The sequence below is a fragment of the Nothobranchius furzeri genome, chromosome 8, assembly GCF_043380555.1.
Source record: "Nothobranchius furzeri strain GRZ-AD chromosome 8, NfurGRZ-RIMD1, whole genome shotgun sequence".
Classification (NCBI taxonomy): Eukaryota; Metazoa; Chordata; class Actinopteri; order Cyprinodontiformes; family Nothobranchiidae; genus Nothobranchius; species Nothobranchius furzeri.
Genome location: NC_091748.1, coordinates 57,059,180 through 57,082,762, shown reverse-complemented (window position 1 = coordinate 57,082,762; position 23,583 = coordinate 57,059,180). Strand labels below are relative to the sequence as shown.

Genomic DNA, 23,583 nt, shown 5'->3' with positions numbered 1-23,583 from the left:
GGCGCATTATCCGGCTGGAAGTAGCCATCAGAAGGGATGGACATGGACATATAGGGATGGACATGGTTAACAACAATACTCAGGTAGGCTGTGGCGTTGCAACAATGATCAGTTAGTACTAAGGAGCCCAAAGCTTGCCAAGAAAATGTCCCCCACACCATTACACCACCACAACCAGCCTGAACCGGTGATACAAGGCAGGATGGATCCATGCTTTTGTGTTGTTGACGCCTAATTCTGACCCTACCATCAAAATGTTGCAGCAGACTAATCAGACCAGGCAACATTTTTCCAATCTTCTATTGTCCAATTTTGGTGAGCCTGAATTGTAGCCTCAGTTTCCTGTTCTTAGCTGACAGTATTGGCGCTCGGTGTGGTCTTCTGCTACTGTAGCCTATCTGCCCCAAGGTTCGATGTGTTGTGTGATCAGAAATGCTCTTCTGCACACCTTGATTGTGAATATAGGTTATTTGGGTTACTGTTGCCTTTTTATCAGTTCGAACCAGTATGGCCATTCTACTCTGTATGGATATTTTCTCTATTTCGGACCATTCTCTGTAAACCCTAGAGATGGTTGTGCGTGACAATCCCAGAAGATCAGCAGTTTCTGAAATAGTCAGACCAGCCCGTCTGGCACCAACAACCATGCCACGTTCAAAGTCACTTCAATCACCTTTCTTCCCCATTCTGGAGCTCAGTTTGGACTGCAGCAGATCGTCTTGACCATGACAACATGCCTAAATGCATTGAGTTGCCACCATGTGATTGGCTGATTAGTAATTTGCATTAATTAGCAGTTGGACAGGTGTAGCCAATAAAGTTTGCAGTGAGTGTACATATTTGTTTGTGCTTCTCGCTTAAAAACTGAAAGATGTTTTGTTGCTGTTAAGGTACTGGGCATCTCTGAGAAACCTGGTCGTTTCTCTGATGAACTCCATGAAGTCCATCATCTCCCTGATCTTCCTTCTGTTTCTCTTCATTGTCGTCTTCGCTCTCCTTGGCATGCAGCTTTTTGGTGGAAGGTAACACTACAGTCTCTTTTGTTTTTATTTCTCCAAAGCAAACCCAATCAGATATAATAGAATAGCAACTTTGGCCAAGAGAGAATCTAAGAATAAAGACACTCAAAACATTTTTCTTTTAAACCTACCTGCTGGATTCTAGTTCCACTCACATTCCCAGTTTACAGTGAGGTTAAAGTGGACAGCTTAGAGGATAACAGGTGGTCTTATGGTCCAATAACATTTGTTTTAATACACTCAGGTGTTCCCAGTAGATCTTTAAACTCCATCTTTGTGACCATCCCTATTATTACTTGTCTGTTTCCCTGGAGTTATTTTCCAAAAGCCGTCACTTTGATCAAAACTGACTGAGAGACAAACTGAGGAACAGGCTTACAGATTACAAAGACAAAACATATTTTACTAAAATAATTCACATACAAAAGATTCACTCCTACAACCACATTTTATTTTTATTTTTTTCTTGTTTCCTTTTACAGGTTCATCTTTGAAGACTACACACCAACAAACTTTGATACCTTTCCTGCTGCTATCATGACCGTTTTTCAGGTCTGGAGAGAAAGCTGGAAAATGAGCTCAAAATAAATCAGTCTTGAAAGAATGAGTCAAGCTAAGCTCTTCAGAGATATTTAGGATGGTTTACCATTCTTGGTGATTGTGTGTTTTCCTAGATCCTGACCGGAGAGGACTGGAATGAGGTCATGTATAACGGTATTCGCTCGCAAGGAGGAGTGAGATCTGGCATGTGGTCCTCCATCTACTTTATAGTTCTCACTCTTTTTGGAAACTGTATCCCTGAACACTTTGCTTTTAGGGAAATGTATGTGGAACTTCAAAATGAAAGGAGTTATTTGTCAAAAATATTCTCCTAAGTAGTTAAGTTGCTTCCAGAGGCTCCTTTTGCCCTCCAGCGTTTTGTCGATGTGCATTATTACCCAGATGTAACAACACTCAATCTATATAATTAAAAGAAATGTGGTCATCTCCGGCGATTAGATGTTTTATTTATTTTTTCACATTATTAGAGGAAAGCAAGCGACAGTGAAAGTCAAAACAGCCACTGCGACGAGACGGGTACAAATTGATGCAAAGCTTAGCGACGAAGCTAATGAAAGTATTGTCGTTTGAAAGTAAGGCTTCCTAACTGTATGTGCCACCATGCTCCTTGCAAGTTTCAGCCCCAGCTCTATTAGCATAGCCCTGACGGAAAGGGACTCGGGCAACCGCTCAAACCTTTTACGATGCCACGCCCCTTCATATAATCTGTGCATGTGCTTGGGCACGTAAGTCTAGAAAAGACCACGAATGGGACCTTCTCTTTGTAACTTTAAAATGGTTGAACAATCCCTTTTTACATGGAGCTGAAGTTGTGGGACTCCTCAATGTAGATGTGACCAGACACGCTGCTGAATGTCTTCTTGGCCATTGCTGTGGACAACCTGGCTAATGCTCAAGAACTTACCAAGGTGATTAAACATGACCTCAAGAACAGTCATCTGTCTGATGTGCTTCCTGCTGTAACTACCTCATTGGTTTAAAATCTTTCCTCCCTTTCATGTCTGGTCCTGATCTCCTTTTCTCTGAATCGCCTTTGATTTGATTAAATTATTTAAATTCACCCTGATTTGAGGTGTTCACCCGCCTTTTGCACTTTCCTCTTTGTGATCAGGATGAAGAGGAAGCAGAGGCAGCGTTTAACCAGAAGCACGCCCTGCAGAAGGCACATGAGGTCGGACCGTTGTCCTCCTTCATGTCTTCAGAGTAAGTGATGAATGCAGCCTCCTCTTGCTTGACCAGCTCCTCTCCTCCCTCTGTCTTTCACCTATTCACTCTGGCAAATGAGTCCATTGGACTAAACTACAACACCGTTCTTATTATAAATTAGACTTTAAAATGTGTGTATCGTTTTTATATTGGCTTATTGGAATTCATGCTGAAACTGAAGTAAAACGGTTGTGAAAGAGGCTGTTTGATGCCGAGGTTCGACTAGTTCTGCTTTGAGGTTCTGATTTCTAAAAGCCTCTTTGGCTTGTTGGAGGACTAGTTTTGTCCCACTATAGATAGTCTGCTACATCCAGTACTATAATTTGCTTCCAGCCAAAGTCTCCCTGGTGACTTGTTCCAGTCAGGGGTGGGAGGCTTATATTGTTGTCATGGCGACAGGGTGACTTAAAGTCCAGATTAAGAGGGTGTCTAACGTAATAAGACACAGTGCTGATGCATCTTAGAGAGACAAGGGAAGTTTTTCAATCTCACATGTCGACTGTGATTGACAAAGTAACGTGTTCATTGTTTTCTCTCCTTGCAGAATAGATGCTTTTTCTCAATAATGAACTGCCTTGTCAAATGTTGTGCGAGTGCATGTGCATGGGCAGAAGTGGGACATGAGTTTTGTATGCACCCTGCGTAATGAGGAAAAGTCTCTTGCATGAGCATGTAGAAGGTTTTTACACATGTAATCAACACAAAATTACATACTTTCCATTATACTTCCTAAATATTGATTTCAAGCATTTGGGCATTGCCTTCAGTGAATGCAAAACACAATAGAACAAGAAATTTTTTACATTAAAATCAGTTTTAGTTCATTCAACTTTGATCGGACCCCCCAAAAATAAATGGAATAAAAGCATGGGTTATTTGTAGATCTTCTGGATTTTAACTGTTTGCTAGTCTGATCTCTGATGTCTGCTGTTCTGTCCCCAACAAAATAAATACGTTTTCAAAAATGTGCAGGAAAACAAAGTACTGCACGTCTGAAGATGATTATCGCATTTCATTGGGAATGCATGCATCTGATTGGCATGATCGCAGAAAGAAAAATGGATTTTTTTCACACTGAAAGTCCAAATAATAATCAGTGTGTGAGTGTTTTTTCTTTCACTATTGAAACTTTAAACTGTCCTCCAAAATCCTTTCAAGTACAGTGGGATGCAAAATTTGGGCAGCTTGTTAATCTTTATGATTTCCCTTTATAAATCGTTGGTTGTTATGATAACATTTTCAGTTAAATATATCATATAGGAGACAGAGGAACAAGTAGAATGTTCTGGAATGGCCATCTCAGTCCCCAGACCTGAATGTTACTGAAAATAGTCCAAAATACCTTCAGCCAGAATCCAGAGTCTCGTTTAGAGGCTGTTATTTCTGCAAAAGGAGGATCTACTAAATATTGAGTTCATTTCTTTTTGAGGTGCAGAAATTTATGCACCTGCCTAATTTAGTTTAAACAGATATTGCACACTTTCTGTAAATCCTATAAACTTCGTTTCATTCCTCAAACATCCCTGTGTGTGTCTCCTATATGATACATTTAACAATTTTTTTTATTATAACAACGATTTACACAGAAATCATGAAGATTAACAGGCTGCCCAAACTTTGGCATTCCACTGCGTAATGATAATGTTTAGAAGTTCAGCACTTGAATGGCCTTGTTTAACTTCTTCAGCATGTCCTGAAGAGAATGCTAACGTGAGTGCTACAAGGTGGCCTTGGTGTTCAGAGCTGCGTGGTTTTCAAAGGGTTTCACACGTGTCCATTTCTGATTTTCCTTTACTTGTAACCATACTGCAGCTGACTGTCTTTCTCTCAATGTTGCACCTCCTGTTGTTTATTAATGTCTTTTAATTGTTTGCAAAGCTGCAACCATCTTTTTGGTCACACACACCAAAGACTACACCCTCCAAATCTAATGGTAAAATTGTAAAGTAAACTATTGTAAACTGATAAAATTATACAAACAACATTTAAGTACAAGTGCACAAGTATTTTACTCTGAAAGGAATCCCCTCCAGGGATAAAAACCTAAACCCTTACAGCTGTTCAGTGAAAGCCATGGTGGCCTTTGTGTGTGTGTGAGATGCTGTTTTTCTGTCTCTCCTGTCCTGTTTTGTCTCTGCTCACGAAAGCACTAATGTCTTGTTTTCAACTAATCGCTTATTGATAACACGGACCACACAAGAGTCCACGCTCCAGTAAGTAACAATGTCTGTTCAACTCTCTGACTCTCTCTCTCTCTCATTCCTGCTTTTCTAATCTGAACAAACGTCCTACTGTCATCCGTTCATCATCTGTCCTGTTCTGACCCCTCAACCTTATTTTAATTCATAGCCAATTTAAATCTACTCGACTGATTTCACTCAACATTTCTGCTCTTTTTGTTGTTTAAGTCACACAACAATGTCTGGCTTCTGCTGATTTATTTCCTCTGAGCATTGTCATTGAACCAATAAATTGCTTTATGTGGGAATGAAAATTGCACTTTTATTGCTGATAAACCAGTGTGACATCCAATTCATTCTTTTATGTACATGTTTTGCTTGCTAATATGTTTAACTTATGAAACATGATCCTAAATTGCATTTGAAGTTATTCTAAATGAATTTGAAGGTTTTAGGTTATCCTTGTAAACGGATATTATGCATGCAAGGAAATTTGAGTTCAGAACTAAAAACAGGCGTCTAAAGCCCGGTTCACACAGCAGGATAATCGTGCTAATTTTTGGCCAGCCCCGTCTAGGGTTGCATTGATTATAAACGTTGGTTGTGTGATTATAGTCAAAGAAAAAAACATGGTTTCATGATTATCACGATCATTTTACATTAATTGATTTCAGATCTGCATTAACGTATAGAAATCACACACCTATTCTATAAGTTATTGATAACATGCATAATTACATTCTATAAAAATTTTGAATCCCTGAAATATCTATTGTTCCTTCCCAGGGATTTTGCTTAGAAAATGTCATTCGACTACTACTACTGATTTGCAATGTTGATGTTTTACCTCCACAAATAACACAAGCCTGGAGGAGTTCTGCTGTGTGGTGGTGTTAATGCTAACAGTTAGCTTCTACTAGCAGAGACCTTCAGTGCTATTTTCCGGATGCTAAACCATCAACAGCCTTCCCCATTGTGAGTCGAGATGGATGAGTCCATAAGTGTTAAGTGACAGTGTGACATAGATCTGCCAGGCTTTTCTAATCCTAGAGTTTCATCATCTATTTTCTACCAGAAGCTATTGCAGGAGATGGGTGCAGGAGACTATTTTCATGTTCAGCCTGCATGAAAATTTCAGACTGATTATCAGAAATCGTTTAACGTTTTTGTGTGTGTGTTCCACACCTTTAGTTTTCCTAAAAGCCTTTTTGAGTTTCTGTGAAAGACAAAAATGTTTAACTGTTGACAGTTGTTCAGGGTTAGCGCTGAAGGATGGAGACACCTTAATGAGATAAAATGTCAAAATGTCAAATTCCTACTAGTGCAGTTAGGAATTTTACTTATTGCTTAAATGTAATTTGTATTTGCTCATCTTTTCAAATTTCAATCAATAAGAAAATTATTTTGGACAAGGGTAAATTATATTATTGCTATGTAGAACAGGAATTACAGAGAGGTGTTTTTTAATTAATATTAAAATGGCTTGCCGTACAGGCTTGTTGTAGACAGATGCAGGGGAAACATGGTAGAAAAACAAAAGATGAACAGTTGTTCACTGGATTGTTCTAATATTACTGTTAAATCCGTTCAGTCACTAATGTAATCTGACTCAGTTGGAGCTATTCGTCTGCGTGGTAATCTCAGAGATGCTAACAAGTTGGGAGTGTCAAAACTTTTTTCTGCCAGCTCTGCAGATGGACGAGACATTGTTCTGAATTTCTTTTTTAGCAGCTTTGGGAGTCTAAAATGTTCCCTCACAAGAGACTTAAAGCACTTCCTAGGTGGAAACAGAGCAGCCCCACTGGTTGTTGACGCTGGTTCTGCTGTGTGCATTCGTTCAGTTTCACTTTCGCTTTGGTCTGCTAATTTCTTTATTTTATTTTGCGGTGTTGGAGACGTCTTTACGGTGGGTTAAGTGTAGAGATGTAACTCACACCGGGGTTAATAGTCAAACTGGTTAATCCTTGCAACCCAAGCCCCGTCCCTTCTGACAGTCTTAAAGTTGCACATGGTTACTGTAGTGGCTCTAAAGATAATCTTATCAAAAAAATCCTACCATGTGTGCTGTATTGTGTGCTGTATTAACATTGGGACCGCGCCGATTAAAAATCTAGGCTTTAAAACATGTTGGTCTGATTTTTTAGGGATAAACAAGCTTGCAAGCTGCTGAATGTGGTTTGTAGCAAATCAGAAAATGAGGTGATGGAAGCTTAATGTAGGCTTCCCTTCTGCCATGTTTGTTTAGTTTGCAGTCATGTTTTATCCTCAGAGTAATCCCGTCTAAATGAGAAATGTCTGTGAGTGAAGTTGGTTTGTGTTTATGCGTGTAGTATTTTCTGCACACCACACAGGACCAAGAATTTATCACTCTGTTTGTGGTCTTTCATGCTTTTGACAATAGCCAAAAATGTAAAACTCCTGCCATGTGAACCAGGCTTTTGACAAAAGCTAATCTGAACTTCATACTAAGCATGCATCCTTAGTTGGCACACACAAACTGCTGCGTTATTTGCTGACAGCCTGTATATTTTGTTCTTTCCAGGGGAAGCCGGAGGAGGCGGCCCTACCTGTACAGGAAAAGAGCCATCCACCGCAGCCGTCCGACTTACTCCTACTCCCTGGAGGAGGCCCAGGGCAGTATGAGGGAAGGCCGCCCTCCCCCACCACTCAAACCCTCTAACTCTTTCATGTCCAGGAGAGAGAGGAGGAAGAGGATGACCATGTCAGTGTGGGAACAGAGGACCAGCCAGCTGCGGCGACACCGGCAGATGTCCAGCCGAGAGGTCCTATACAACAGCCAGAATGAGGAGAAGGATGCCCAAGGTCGACCCCTGTCTCTGCACCGTAAGACCGTGCAACACACACTATCAGGGAACATGAAGCAACTGACTGACCCTCTGGCCCCCACAGGAAAGAACCAGTCCGCTGTGGACACTCCTCTAGATGCAACGCTCCCTGATGACATACCTGAACGACCAATGTCAGCGCTGGTACCAGAGCCCAAGGACCCTACAAACACAGCCCTCACTGATCCTGTGTCTTTGACCATACCAGAACCTCCTGAATCAGAACACGTCACAGAGGGCAAAAAACTGGGCCTCAGTCACAAACCTGAACGTCGAAGCCCGAGACTCAACGGGGAACGTCAGCACCGGCATGTGAAGAAGTTCAGGCCTCCGGACGCACAAACCTCTGAGAAAGGAGGTCCCACTGAGATCAAAGCTCAGAGGGTGCTGCATCAGTGTGACCATCACAACAGGACTGGAAATCAGGGATCTTCTCCTATGAGCGAGGAAAAGATGGACGGTTGCTCCATGGTGGGAGACGAGAGGAAAGGTCCTGGCAGGAAGGAAGAAAACAAAGAGGGAGAGTTGTCCAATCAGGGGGAGGGCAGGTGAGTAATCTTCCTGCTCATCAGACAGCAATGATGAGTTTGCTGGTACTCAAACCAACAATCATTTCTCCCTCTTAGATTTGATTTATATAAGTGAGTTTTAGTTTTCTGGTAAAGTGTAAACTGAAAGAAAATTCCAAATAAAAGTAATGGTTATTCCCAAAAGCTTGTAGTTTTATGAGAGAACTGATGTTATCTCACACATCGATCCACTGGGCAGAAAATCTATATTTGCTATGTTTGTGTTGGAAAACCGTTGACAAATTTATGGATAGAAAGAAACAGACCACCTTTTCTTTTCCCTCTTGTATCCCAATAACAGACATGGGGATCAAAATGAGGGAAGGAACAGTAACTCAAAGGACATCCCTCCTGGTGATCCTCAGAACCGTGAAGAGTCTTCACAACAGACAGAAACTTCTGCACCTGCCAATCCAGACAATAACAAAGACACTGAGACAGATGGGGATCTGGACAAGTCCCAGCTCAGCTCTAGTGTGATGATTGAGGTCCCCAGTGTTCAGCCGTCCCTGGAGCTTTCTACAATCACAGGTAAGAGCACACATTTATGATTTATGAGTGACATTTTGTAGAAGCAAATGGCTTTTATCATTAGTTTGGTTGCGAGAAGATCTAATCTGCCATGAGGCTCCTAACTGGAGCAAACAGAAGAGCACACATCACTCCTATTCTAATGTCTCTACTTTGGTTACCCATTAACTTCCAAATCCATTTTAGAATTCTGACTATAACTTTCAAGCTCCTATTTATATCACTGAACTGTTAAAGTCTTATGCTCCAACCCGAGCCTTCAGGTCCACACACCAGAACCTTCTAGAACAGGGGTGTCGAACTCTAATTCACGCTGGGCCAAAATGAAAAACTGGGACGAAGTTGTGGTCCAAACTCAACGTTTTTTTTTAAGTAATCGCAAATGTGCAGATTTTCCTTTATCTACAGGTATGAACGCTGAACCTTTTCATTTGGAAATAAACTTATTTTTGCAGTAACACTGAATGTGGAATAACAAAATTACACACAAGCAAGTCAATTTTAAATTGAAATTAACCAGAAGTGGTATTAGTTACTTATGTCTCAATTTTTTAAAAATATTTTATTCCTTAAAATCTGCATATATTCAGCATTTCTTTTTTTATCTTTTGAATCTTTTAAATGTTTCTATTTTATGTTTTCTTGTTTGTTCTTTATTTTTTTCTCTCCTTTGTTGCTCCTATAATGAATGTTATTGCCGCTGTGACGTGAAGCTTTCCCCACTGAGGGACAGTAAAGGGATTTTCTATTATATTTTTCTATTCTATCTGTAATCTTTCCTGTTTAGAAGTAGGTGAAATCTTTTTTCACAGGCCAACAACATAAATAAAAAATTGTAATTCTCATAAATGAAAATGCAACATCTCACCCAGTAACTTTCATGCTTTGGAGCAGAAAAGGTTAAAAGCAAAAAAATTCTATCAGTTTTCTCCACTCTGATTTCCTGTGATGCTCACCTGTTCCAGCCAGACCTGCATCTGTGGGGTTGGGCTCTGAGCTGAGGAAGGAGTTCATCAGTGAGAAACAGTTGCTCACACAGGTTTGTGCTGCTGGACATGGAGAGCATCTGGACCACGCAGTTGTGTCGGGGAGGGGTATAAAAGCCGCAGCAGCCACAGAGTCAAACTGACTTGAGAGTGTCTCTAAACTGGAGTTAAATCATCTCGGTCTGGAAGTTGGTCTGTGCGCTTTCTATGTCAGCAGCAACAGATTACTTGTCACGGTGAGAGCAGGTTAGGACCCAAGATGCAGAATCCCCAGAACGACTCAAGGCAGGAGAGGTTTGAGAGAACACTTCCTTTATATTAAAGGCGGATGCGCCAAAGTCCAGAGGCACAAAAACAAACCCGACTTAATATCAAACTCGCTGAACGAACAAACACACACAAACAAACACACAAAAAGCTCACTCATGAGCACGAACTAGTGTAACTAGAGGAGGACAGAACACGCTGACAATTACAATGAACCCACGACACTGAAAGACGCAGACAGGGTTGTATACACAGAGGGAAACAATCAGGGAAACAGGTGACAGGTGTGAGTAGTGAGATCTGGAGGGAAGGCAGGTGCATACAATAACCTAAATGATGGGAAAGAAACAAGCAGGAAGGCAGATAAACCTTAACCTATAAAACACGGATAAAACTAAGCCTAAAGACTGAGGGCAAAAATAAACAACTAATAACTAGATGGATGCAGAGGACTAAAATAAGATTGACTAGGAATAGGGAGTGATTAGGAGGACACCTGAGGGAAGTCTAGAGAGGGCTGGGGATAATAATGAGACACAAGAGGAGAACCTGGAGTGAGAACAGGAGGAGGCTGGGGACAGAGGGACACAGAACATGACATTACTGAGCTGTTAAAATCCATTTATGGGCTTCAAAGTTGACTAATTGCTGAGTAAACTCGGCGTTGAGTAAAAGGAGTGTTTTCAGTTTGTCCCGAGGCAGAGGAGGTAACGCTGCAAACGCTGATGCTAGTAGCACGGATGCTAATGACCGTAAAGACATACCAGTTTTTCTCCTTGAAATATCAACATGTTCCATCTTTATTGAAACACCTTCCTTCTGCATCAATCTTTCTCTTCCTGGACATTTTCGATGATGTGTGTACAGTTATTTTCAATTGTTGCATCAATTAAACACGGAAGTGGACACACTGGACCTAGTGGCGAGTCACTGCACTGGGAACACAATTGCCATGCATTATGGAAAATGTAGTTTATAGTCCATGTGCGCTTTGAAGTGGCATAGACTTATTTTAAGACACGTGAATCTCTCGCGTCTGACACGTGTTCTAGAAGTTCCAAAGACCAGATGTAAAAGTCTAGATGATCGCTTCTTCCAAGGTGTTGCACCCTGACTCTGGGATGATCTTCCTTTATCCTTACATATTGACAGTCTGGTCACCTTTAACAAACAGCTGAAGACCCTTTTATTTAAATCTGCTTTTACTTAAATCTTTCTGTTTCCTTTGTCTATAATATTCCCCTTTCTGATCTAATTAGCTTTCATTTGATTGATGATATTTTGTGCAACACAAATAAACTTCACTTACTCACTTACTGAATGTGGTTTTCAGCCTTCAGGTCAAACAAAGTTAGCACGTTTTTCGTGGCATTTTGATGTCATTGTAAGGATTTAATATTTTGAAACTTGACCTTCTTTAGTCAAAAGCAAGGACCCTGAAAGCTGTAAGTCGGAGGAGGAATTTGAAGAAACAAAGCCTGTTAACACTGTAACTCCAGACAGCATGTTCGTCTTCAAACCTGACAACCCGTAAGTTCTCACCATCATCCAGACTTCACCGGGTGAATGGGAGTCCTTAACTCTGTTTTTATTCTATGACGTCTGTCTCATACAACGTCTAATCTTCATTTATGATCTTAATAGAAAAGTGTCGCCTGCATGTTTCATCTTCAGGGTGCGTCGAGCATGTCATTATGTGGTGAACCTCAGGTACTTTGAAATGTCCATCCTGTTGGTCATAGCTGCCAGCAGCATCGCCCTGGCTGCAGAAGACCCCGTAGCCACAACGTCTGACTGGAATAAGGTTTGTGTTCATTTCAGTGCATGCATTATCTCTCTGAAACATGGATTTGTGATAAATAACCTGCCCTTACATTTAATATGTATGCAGTGGCGATGGCTTCAGAATGCTTCATGGATAAAACCTGCTAGATTTGTCTGGAAGTGCAGACTTCCAAAGACCTTTATCACCATCCAGACAGTGTGGGTTTTCTGAATGGGAAAAGCTTCTGATTGTGTTTGAAGCCGCAGAGATCATTTGTAGTTGCATTAGTAGTGGTAAATGAGTCCCAGCGATGCCTTGCAGCTGGAACAATGATTTTTATTAGCAGCCATTTGGCTGAAAAAGCCACAGCAGCGTGCTGCATGTTAGGATGTTCTCAGTGCAGCAGCTGTTGGTAGTGTTTTTGAGTGAAACGGAGCAGGTCTGCTTCTCCAGTGTTGTGTTCTGAGTCCAGCTGAGGTCTGGTAGGATGTGCGCTGTTGTGTCATATGCAGGTACATTTAAAAAAATATGAATATTGTGAAAAGTTAATTTTTTTTTCAGGTTTTTCTGAAAGTGAAAAATATTACGGTATATAGATTCACTACTCATAGAGTGACACATTTCAAGCCTCTATTTCCTGTTTTTTGATAATTACGACTTACATATAATGAAGGCTCAAAATTATGAATTTCAGAAAATAAGAATGTTACATAAGATCTTTTTAGAAAAAAGAAGATCATTTAAAAGAGAAATGTCTGGCTTGTTAAAACTGTTCATTTTAGTTAGCAGAAATACCTGCATGGAGATTAGTCCGTGGCAGTGCAGAGGCGTGATGGTAGCCAATAGGATGAGAGGATGCACCAATAAGTGCTTTTGCTGTATAATTTCATAGCATGCAAATGATCATACTGTGATAGAACTCTTAAATGCAACATGTTTTCATTCAAATTCTCATTTTTATTCGCAGTTCAGAGATGGGGCGGGTTCTGACTGTTGAATGTGTGTGTGCATGGGTGTATGTGAAACGACAGTTGTTTGTGTCATTGTTTAAGTGGGATCTTTTGAATGTCTGTATGTGGAGCAGCGGTAGCTCGGGAGGTTAAGCAGGTTGCCTAGCGATCGGAGGTTTGCGGGATAGCTTCCTGCTCCTGCCTTGGTATTCTGCTGCTGTGTCCTTGGGCAAGACACTTCACCTAACTTGCCTGTGTTGGTGGTAGTCAGAGGGGCCGATGGCACAAAATGGCAGCCTCGCCTCTGTCAGACCGCCCCAGGGCAACTGTGGCTACATGGTGGCTTACCATCACCGGCAGTGTGTGAATAATGGAAAGCACTTTGAGAGCTTAGAAAAGCACTACATGAATATATATTAGTAGTAGTAGTAGTAGTATTTGTGTGTGTGTGTGTTTTTATGTTCAGTGTATCTTCCTGTGTGTGACTAATTCTACAGGTTCTACGATATTTTGATTATGTGTTCACTGGAGTCTTCACGTTTGAAATGATCATCAAGGTGAGTAAAAATCTGTTAAATGACTTTACCAAAATATAATTTGTGATCAAAGATCAGGATTTTACATCAAGGTTATTTTCTAATCCAGATTCTGAGATTGGGATAATCTAGTTTCATTTATTTTACGACTCTGTGTTGTCCTCAGATGATTGACCAGGGCCTGCTCCTTCACGATGGCTCCTATTTCAGAGATCTGTGGAACATTCTGGATTTCATCGTTGTGGTGGGAGCTCTGGTGGCCTTTGCCCTCACGTCAGTCCCTTCATTTATTCCTGTAACATTATTATACCTTAGAACAGGGGTGGGCAATTACTTTTTCCTTGGGGCCACATGAGAAACAGAAAATATTGTGGAGGGCCAGGCCAAAAGGCTGAAGTCAATTATGCATAATATTAATGGTATTTCTTTATAAAAAGCAGTAAATACCATTGTTTTTTCAAGCAGGTAAGAGTAGACTATAAGTTATAAATGAGCAAAAAGGAAAAAGTGAGGTTGGCTTACAAAAATGTGATTTATTCAAATTCCCCAAGGCAATGGTAAACAAAGTGCGCACATTTGGTTTTTGTTAAACATTTGTGACTTATATTAGTTAACAGTTTCAGTCACATTCACTCCAAAACACATTTTGAGTTTCAAATATTGTTGGAAAGAGGTTCTTAGCATTCTACAGACACACAGTATTGTCTGTAAAATAAAATCACTGAACTGTGATCTTGAGAAAGAGGTTTAAAAAAAAGTGTCCCAGTTCACTGCTAGTTGCCTACATTTGTGGTCCAAACACCTTATTTTGTGTTTTTAAGCGATTTTTTTTTTCTTATTCAATGAGAGAAATCTAGTCTCTGCTGGGCTTTAACGAGTGCATCAAGGTCAGGTTGAATGTCTGAGGTGGAGAAGCGAAGCACAGCTGACAAATGATCATCAGTGAGAGAGGATCTTTACCTGGATTTTGTAAACTTCATCATTGAAAATGTTTGTTCACAAATGTAGGTAGAGCCGAAGAAATCCAACATATTCTGAGCATGTCTCCTCAGGTTTGGAAAGTTCTCCTCCTTAAGAGAAGAGTAGAAATCCAGCAGAGATCCTGAATCTCTGCTTTCAAGTCCCAAACCCTCTTCAGCACTTTCCCCAGGCTGAGCCATCTGACAGCTGTGTGGAGTCCTCCAAAAGAGCCACAAACTGTCTGTGATTCATCGCCCGTGCCCTGATGAAGTTTATTATTTTAGTAACAACATCAGTAACATGGTTGATTTTAGCACTGACGTGCACAACACATGTTGGTGTATAATTCAATGCAAAAACACCAATTTTTGATCTGCATCGATTTCTGTCACTTTATCTTGCATGCATTTCTAAAGTTCGACATTTTTCCCTGTAAGATTTGGACAACCGTCTGTTGTGACACCTGACATTCTCTCCCATTTCAATCCCAGAGTGTCCGTGCACGCATTTCCCTCTGTAAAAAAGATCACTCCCTGTCATTGTCCCTCTCATCGACCGCATTGCTGCCAGCTCCTCTGTGAGCTTGAAGTCCGTTATCCTCCGGACGAATACGAGCAGCTGGGCTGTGTCGCGGACATCACAGCTCTCGTCTAATGAGAAAAAGTCAAAACTTGCCACTTCACGTTGCAGCTGAAGCTCCAGGTTCCCCACAATGTCCTCGATCCTCCTGGTCACGGTTCACCTGGACAGCGGGATTTGCTCAAATGCGCCTTTTTTTCAGGGCAGTGCAGCAGCGTCCACCATGCACTCTTTGACAAACTCTCCCTCCGAAAACGGCTTGCTGTTCTTAGCTATTTTGTGGGATATCACAAAGCTGGTCCTGGTTGCTGCATCCCTGGATGTGTGAAGCTTAGTAAAAAAGCATTGCTGCTTTTGCAACTTTGCTAGCAAAGCTTCGGATGTCCGTGCCCTCTCAGCATCAGACAAGTTCTTGTATTTTTCCGAGTGTTTCTTGTCGTAATGCCGACTTAAATTGTAGTCCTTAAACACGGCAATCTCCTCCCCGCAAACCAAACACACGGCTTTACCTTCGACTTCTGTAAAAAAATACTTAGCAGTCCAATTTTTGTTGAAAATCCTGCATTCGGCATCTTTCTTTCTTTCTTTCTTTCTTTTTTTTTTTTGCATGAGCGGACATTTCTGGGGGCTACAATCACCATGTCAACCGCAGGCACTTGTTGCTATACGTGTTGCGTCATTGTGCACGTAAAAACAACTTCAAAATAAAAGCAATGCAGCCTTAGCCCATGCATGAGGTAAAATGAGAAAATACATTTATTTTGTAATTTCCAATTAACCTTACACGGGCCGGTCAAAGTCAACCAAAGGGCCGTATGTGGCCCGCGGGCCGTAAAATGCCCAGGTCTGCCTTAGAAGATGTTGTTTGTTCATTTTATGTGGAGGCCAAAAAATGAATGTCAAAAAGGCCAAACTATTCTCTCTAAATCATGATTTAGTCCAACGCAGGATGTTGGTGGTGGTTTTCCATAAGTCAGAACTATTTTGGGGGAAATCTTAAATTGAATGAAAGTTTCCTAAACTTAAAAACAACGATTAAGCTAAACGAAAAACATAAGAACAGAAGATTGATTTACCTAAATACAAAGTGAGTAAAATCTTATTGTCACCCACCATTTATATGCTGTGAAGGAGCACAGCAATAAATGAGCTCCATAAAATACATAAAAATCTCTTTCCTCTCTCCTCTGTGTGCTGTCCTGGTGGATTTGACCAGCAGAAACGTGATGGGGTAAAAGACAGAAACATTATCTTAAAGTATTACAAACTCTGATACTTCTAATGATTTTAGCTGCTTTAGTTACAGCCTGTTCTTCTGCTCAGAAACAACAAAGGACGAGACATCAAGACCATTAAATCCCTTCGAGTCCTGCGTGTCCTCAGACCTCTGAAGACCATCAAGAGACTTCCCAAACTCAAGGTCACATATACAGTTTTTACTTTTTTCTATTTGATGTGTTTCTGTTTATTTCTGTTAGCTAATTTTAAAAAACTGTTTTATATGTAAAAAATGTCTAAATTGCAATTTTCCAAAATGTTAAATGGGATATTTCCATGTTTCTATTAAAAGCTGGAATGATAATGTGGGTAAACAGAGTATCAGAAGATGCTACGTTTTGTTCAGTAAAAAACAATAAAAACTAGAACATTTTAGGTTTGCTTTTTGTCCTAATTTTAGATCCTCCGATTCCTTATTATTATTTATTTTATTTAAAATGTGTTTCTCAGGAGGATAAACTGCTTGAGATGTAACATCTCGTTTTCGAGCAGGTCCTCTTTCAACACAACCAATAAAGAATAAAATTGACCACAATAGACTTGAATAAAACGATATAACAATAACAAATAAATAAAACTTCAGAAATTAAAGAAATAAATTAAAGATCAAAATAAAAAATAAAACAGCTGTGAGTCACTCCAAGCAAAAAAGGACATTACACTAACATCATATATAAACGCGAAATAAAGTCACATCCAAATGGATTGACAGTAACTGGCAATATAAAACAAACAGCAATGCAGCAAACGAATACATGGATTCATCATTACACAGTTGAAGCTAAGCAATCACAGATCGGCCTCACATAAACATAAACATAAACAGTGCGACTAACTTGACAAAGTGATGAGAAGGACCTCACTTCAACTTATTCCAGTCCTGAGGAGCTTTAACGCTAACGGCAAATCTCCGCCTCCTTTTTAGACCGTGGAACAACAAATTAAGATGATCGGTTAGACGAGTAGAATACAAGGAATCAATGAGAACCAACAAACCTTTCAGATAAGATGGAAAATCAAAATGGATACATTTAAAAATAAATATCAAACTGTGAAATAGACGTCTAGCTTTTAAGGGCAGCCAAGCAAGAAGTGCATGCGTATAACAATGATGAGTACCGTAAAGCTAAATGACATTAGCTATTGTAGATGACATCAAGGGGCCATAGGCTAGCAACCGTAGAATTCTGATGCAATATATCTGCATAATCATTAATCAGCAGCAGAAGCTGAGTGATAATCCGCTTACGGACTGTCGGTTCGAAACAATTTATTGAGTTACGTAGGATTCTTAAGCACTGTGTGACCTTATGGCATGTCATGGGAATACATCTAAAACCACTCTGGATCAAGCCAAACACCTAAATATTTTAATTCAACAGAATAATGTACTACTATGATATGATGAGCAGCTTCAGCTGTAGCACTCCAGTGTGTTTCAATTTTTTATGTCCAGGTTATTCATAAAACTTTCAGGTTTTGTGATTATTTTTACACAACTTTATTTTTCTTTTTTTTTCTGTTTTGTTTTCTTTTTTTTCAAACACAAGCTTGTTATTGAAGTGAAGGATGAATCCAAACAATATTTGAGCTTTTGATCATAAAGGCATGTTTACGCCTTAAATTAAAATCCTATTCCGGAGCATTAACCTTTACAAAAATGTTTTCTAACGCTTCAATTATTTTTACAAGCTCATAAAACCCTCAAGATTGTTATCAGTCTGAGTTTAAATAATTAGATCACATTTAAAACCAAAGTGATGGTTTTGTTTTGTGTGATTGTGTCCTAAATAATGTGCAGACAGAAAAGCTTGTTAAACCTTGGTTCTTTAGGATTATAGTGACATTTAGATTTCTCATCTGCAGAAAAACATTTAACAACACGCTTTAAGCTTTCTGGTAATTGTGTAAACCTTAATGATGCTACTCTTGTTGTCATCTGCACCTCGAAGCTGAAGTGCATTCTTGATCTTTTCTTTTCGCTTTCCTCCAGGCCGTGTTTGACTGCGTTGTGACATCCCTGAAGAATGTCTTCAACATTTTAATTGTCTACAAGCTTTTCATGTTCATCTTTGCCGTCATCGCTGTGCAGCTCTTTAAGGGGAAGTTCTTCTACTGCACCGACAGTTCAAAGGACACACAGAAAGACTGCCAGTAATCCTTCTTTTTAATGCTCACATGTTAAACCTGGTCCTTCGTGTGTCTCAGGAATAAAGAGAAATAGGTTTTACTATTATTCAAAGTGAAGTTTAAAACAACAGACATTAAAATGAGCTCGTCTCATGGAATCTCACTGCCACGTCTTCCTCCTTCAGAGGTTATTACATCGACTACGGGAAGGATAAGAAGGAGGTGAAGAAAAGAGACTGGAGAAGACACGAGTTTCATTACGACAACGTGATCTGGGCTCTGCTCACGCTCTTTACGGTTTCCACTGGAGAGGGATGGCCTCAGTGAGTGTCAGACTGGAGTCAGACCAGTTAAAAAGCTCATCAGTTTTCTCTCTTAGCAGGATCATTAGTTTGTTAGAGTGTTATAACCTTTCGTGGTGTGTCTTATGCTTTATTATTAGTCAAATCTGACCTTTGATGAGGGAAAAGTGATAAACCCAACAAAGACATGGTCATTTGCATGCTCTCCCATTAAGCTCAAAATAATATTTTACTGGCAGTGTTTGTTTAATGTCCCCCAGTGTTGGAATAATTCAGCAATGAACCCTCTTTCTGTGTTTTTGTGCTCTGCCAGGGTCCTGCAGCACTCTGTAGACGTGACAGAGGAGGATAGAGGTCCAAGCCACGGGAACAGGATGGAGATGTCCATCTTCTACGTCATCTACTTTGTTGTGTTTCCTTTCTTCTTTGTCAACATCTTTGTGGCTCTCATCATCATCACGTTTCAGGAGCAGGGTGATAAAATGATGGAGGAGTGCAGCTTGGAGAAGAACGAGGTGAACCATGAAAACCTGGAAGCAGCTGTTAGGGTTGACGATCCTTTAATTATGCACAAAGCACGAACGTTTTAGAGTCATTAGTAAATTCTGAACAATAATACCTTTTAAAGGTGGTTCACTGAAAAGGCATTTTTTAATGATTATTTCTGATTCTAATGGGTCACTCTGAGGTTTTCATGCAGGCTGAACGTGAAAATAGTCTCCTACACCTATCTTCTGCGTTAGCTTCTGATAGAAAATAGACGGTGAAACTCTAGAATTTGAAAAGCCTGACAGATCTGCGTCAAGCAGTTGCTTGGACTCACCCATACTGGCTCGCGACGGGAAACACTGTTGTTGTTTTAGCGTCCAGAATCAGCAGAGAACGTCTCAATTAGCGGAAGCTAACTGTTAGCATTAGCAACTCAACCACACAGCAGAACTCCTCCACTCTTGTGTTATTTGTGGAGATAAAGCATCCATGCCACAGAGTAAATGGAGTTAGCGGTAGAGTCGCATTACTGTTATTCAAACCAAGACGAGATGTCCGAATAGCCTGTGGTGTTCAGCTCTCCTCTGGTGTGGCAGACTTGTCCATGCTAATGCAAGTGTTTCTGGGCTTTTCTTGCCCCGAGTACGGCTTGCAAGGCATCCATTCCTACCAAAGACCACTGCAAACATATTGTTTAAACAAGTTTCCCACACCTTTAAGAATAATTTTGTTAAATGTTAAAGTCTTCAAGGGATATGTCACAACTTTTTCATATTTTTAAATACTTTTCTTGAGCCAGTTTGTGCTAAAATGACCCTTTACAGACAAACATTTGAAGTCAAAACCTAAAACTTTTCAGTTGGATCTGGCTTTTAATAATAGTTGATTTGTGCAGATATTCTTTTTATCTAGTTTACTGTGGTCTTATTGTTTGATCTAGTTATTAATTCCCAACTTTCCATTTTATTGTTTTTTCCCATCCTTCTACCCATGGTTTTATTTTTGTTTTCGGTGCCATCATTATTAATATGTCTTACTTGAACATGTTTTATTTCATGGCTTTGTTCTGTTCAGCACTTTGGGTTGCATGGGCAACAGTAAAGGTGCTGTATAAATAAAGGTGACCTTGAGGTATCACCACACAATACTGGTTTTCAGCTGGTGATCGTTCTTCTTTTCAACCTTTCTTCCTTTTATTGTTTTTGTTGCATGTGTATTTATTCAGAGAGCATGCATAGACTTTGCCATCAGTGCGAAGCCCCTGACCCGATACATGCCGCAGAACCGACACACGTTCCAGTACCGCTTGTGGCATTTTGTGGTGTCGCCCTCGTTTGAGTACACTGTCCTCACCATGATTGCTCTCAACACTATTGTACTGATGATGAAGGTGAGTAAAATTGAAAACAAAATTATAAATGCATTTTATTTAGCTCAGAATCCTTCCTTTTTCCTGGTAACAGATTGAGTTTCATATAACAGAATTGTAAAAGTGTCCCCTCAGCTCTGGATGTGTTCGGATCTGCTGCAGCTTTCTCCCTCATCAGTATTTATTTGCTGCTCTGGCCTTTTCCTGTGCTCTTCAGACTCAAATGCTGAGTGACTCAGCCTGTATTAAATATTGATCTAGAATGTCCAGGCGCTGCTATTTAACATGACCTCATTAACCGTGGCTGCCGGCCCTGGAGGAATGGCTCCTTTTATAGTGCCACCACGGATGCAGAGACAGAAGCTCTATTTATGGATCTGCAGGAATCTTCCATCAACCTGTAGATCCTGCAGGTTGCTGAAGTTCACATTGATACTGGAGGAGGTTGATCTGCAGGGAACAGATTTGGGAATACTCCAGTTTTAATCATCTTTTTGTATTTCCAGTACCATTCTGCTCCTCCAGCATACGACGCGGTTCTGAAACACCTGAACACAGCGTTCACTGTTCTCTTCTCTATCGAGTGTGTCCTGAAGATCATGGCTTTTGGCTTTTTGGTGAGAGGAAAGAGCAACAAAAATCCTGAGTCTGAATTGAATGTTATTTTTTTAGTGAAGGATTCTTTTTTGTGTGTCAACAGAACTACTTTCGGGACACTTGGAACATTTTTGACTTCATCACCGTCTTGGGCAGCATCACTGAGATCGTGGTAGACTTACAGGTAAATCTATGTGATCATCATCAGGCAGAGATCAGTCACAGATGTACAAATGGTTCCTTTTCTTTCTCCTGTTTGTTTTTTAAAAGCGCATCGACACGTTCAACATGAGTTTCCTGAAGCTGTTTCGAGCGGCCCGCCTGATCAAGCTGCTAAGGCAGGGTTACACCATCCGGATCCTCCTGTGGACCTTTGTCCAATCCTTCAAGGCTTTGCCCTACGTCTGTCTGCTCATTGCAATGCTCTTCTTCATCTACGCCATCATTGGCATGCAGGTCAGAAGTGAACACACATTAAACAGTTTGTTTGTTTTAAAGCAACACTAAATAAGTTCCCGCTTCTGCCTCCTTGAAAGTGGAAATACAACTGTTGTAAACAACTCTGCCGCAGCCTGCAGCTAGTGACGACAACGAGCTAACACTAGCATGAACCAACTGATATAAATAAGCCATAAAGTTAAAAGAACCACACTATTGGGCAAAAAAATGTTATTGCTTACAAGTCCTGTAGCAACAAAGCCAGGTCACCATCAGTCCTTTAGTTTCCTCAAACAGGTGTAGGTTGCGCCGAAGTTCGGTCTTTGAATCTAAAGACATTATTCTCTTACTGTCATTTTCAGGGTATTTTCATGTTGCCAGCAAAAATCTTTTTTTTTCTTTTTCACAATCGGCCAACTGCTAATCCTTACGTGAGCTAACTGTAAAGCAGGTACAGAGCTCTATCTGGTGAACCTATCCATCCCACAAAACTGTAAAGTGCGGTTTCTGGTCGGCAAACGGCTTTAGAGATCCGTCATTTTTGGAGTTGCTTAAGTTTCTTCCTCAGGAATCACTGAAACGACTTTGGAAACAACAGCTTAAAGTGTTAAAACTATTTAGTGTTGCTCTAAATGAAACTCTTCATAACAAACATGTGAATCTTGGAGTAGTTTTTCTTCTTTTGAGCGTTTGCACGTATGTGTGTAAACCAGGTTTTTGGGAACATTAAACTGAATGAAGAGACTCACATCAACCAGCACAACAACTTCAAAACCTTCTCAGGTGCTTTGATGCTGCTGTTCAGGTATGATCACCTCTCTAGTGTTGACCTGTTACATCATGCTGTACACAATTTCATCTGTTCTACATCAGAATGAATGACTGTTTCTACTTGTATTTGTTTCTCCACCCCAGAACCTCATTGTTATATATTTTTGTTACATTTGGTTCTCAAGATGGTAAATTATAAATTCTAGTCTGAATTATGATATTAGGCAACAGTAGTAGGCTCACAGGCTCAAAGTACCCACAGGGCCACTCGGTGTCAAGGGGTAATAGAAACTACAGGATGGTGCTTTTCAACAATCTTTTTGCAGATCCTTTGAGAGTCTTGAAGCTGTTCAGAACAAGTCAAGAAGGTCCAAACATGAAATTGATGTCTAGGGAAAAGTCTTGAATTTTTATATTGTGTTAATGTCTTAATCATCAGTGGACTCAGTGTTCGCCTTTTTAAAAAGCAGCTGAAAGCTCACTTGTTCAGATCTGGCTTTTGCGTGACCTTCATCACCACCCTCTCCTTATTCTGCTCTTTCTACCAAGTCTGCCTTTCAGTTGATTTCCCTCTTTCCTGTTCTTTTTCTCTTTCCCATTCCTTGCATTTTTAAAATTACATTTTTTTTTCTTGTAACCATATTTTATAGAATCTTTTTTTCTTTGCTGTTGTGAAGCACCTCGTAATTTTTTTTCTTGAGAGGAGCTGTACAAAAGATTGTTTTCTAATGGCAAGGTTAAAATGTGTTCTTGTGTGCCATTTTACAAAACTTATATCTACTTTCGAAAGTGAAAAATACATCTAGGAATCGAACCCTAACCCTAACCAAGTATTTTTATTTTAAAATATCTGCTCTTAAATGATATAATTAAAATAAAGACAAACTTACGGTACTAGCCCAAACCACTCGCATGGAAAATATGGTCAAGTAAAGGTTTGAAGCAACACTTTGTAGTAAGGGACCCTTAATTAATGCTTAATAATGCACCAAGTAACGTTAATAAAGGGACCCTTATTGTTAATGTTTTACCAGTTTTTAATTTAAAATAAGTTTAATGAGAATATAAAAATAGCTAAATTAAATTAATTAAAATAGAGATTTCATTTGAGTTTTAAAAGCTCAAGCTTTAGTTACAAAAAATTTGATATCAATGTATAATAAAACTTTTTTAAAGCTTTTAAAATAACATCTTAATCATGCTATGTGTTCATTTTTTTCCATTTACAGAATGTGCCAGTTTGCAAACAAGTTT

At 39.9% G+C, this 23,583-nt stretch overlaps 1 protein-coding gene across 5 annotated transcripts in view; it reads left to right on the top strand.

Moving 5' to 3' along the window:
* Window positions 1–23,583, top strand: part of LOC107393140 (voltage-dependent R-type calcium channel subunit alpha-1E) — a 172,629-nt gene that overhangs the window by 127,571 nt on the left and 21,475 nt on the right. For 2 of the 5 annotated variants that reach the window (XM_070554150.1, XM_070554151.1), the window contains exons 16-35: window positions 891–1,022; window positions 1,502–1,571; window positions 1,694–1,811; window positions 2,421–2,488; window positions 2,692–2,783; window positions 7,509–8,360; window positions 8,683–8,912; window positions 11,587–11,695; window positions 11,840–11,969; window positions 13,378–13,437; window positions 13,583–13,689; window positions 16,279–16,375; window positions 18,227–18,387; window positions 18,549–18,686; window positions 18,979–19,180; window positions 20,380–20,544; window positions 21,030–21,140; window positions 21,224–21,304; window positions 21,391–21,576; window positions 22,272–22,363. In XM_070554150.1, the coding sequence (XP_070410251.1) occupies window positions 891–1,022; window positions 1,502–1,571; window positions 1,694–1,811; window positions 2,421–2,488; window positions 2,692–2,783; window positions 7,509–8,360; window positions 8,683–8,912; window positions 11,587–11,695; window positions 11,840–11,969; window positions 13,378–13,437; window positions 13,583–13,689; window positions 16,279–16,375; window positions 18,227–18,387; window positions 18,549–18,686; window positions 18,979–19,180; window positions 20,380–20,544; window positions 21,030–21,140; window positions 21,224–21,304; window positions 21,391–21,576; window positions 22,272–22,363 (3,201 nt within the window). The remainder of the gene's footprint in view (window positions 1–890; window positions 1,023–1,501; window positions 1,572–1,693; window positions 1,812–2,420; window positions 2,489–2,691; window positions 2,784–7,508; window positions 8,361–8,682; window positions 8,913–11,586; window positions 11,696–11,839; window positions 11,970–13,377; window positions 13,438–13,582; window positions 13,690–16,278; window positions 16,376–18,226; window positions 18,388–18,548; window positions 18,687–18,978; window positions 19,181–20,379; window positions 20,545–21,029; window positions 21,141–21,223; window positions 21,305–21,390; window positions 21,577–22,271; window positions 22,364–23,583) is intronic. The other 3 variants (XM_070554154.1, XM_070554153.1, XM_070554152.1) reach the window with 3 other exon arrangements.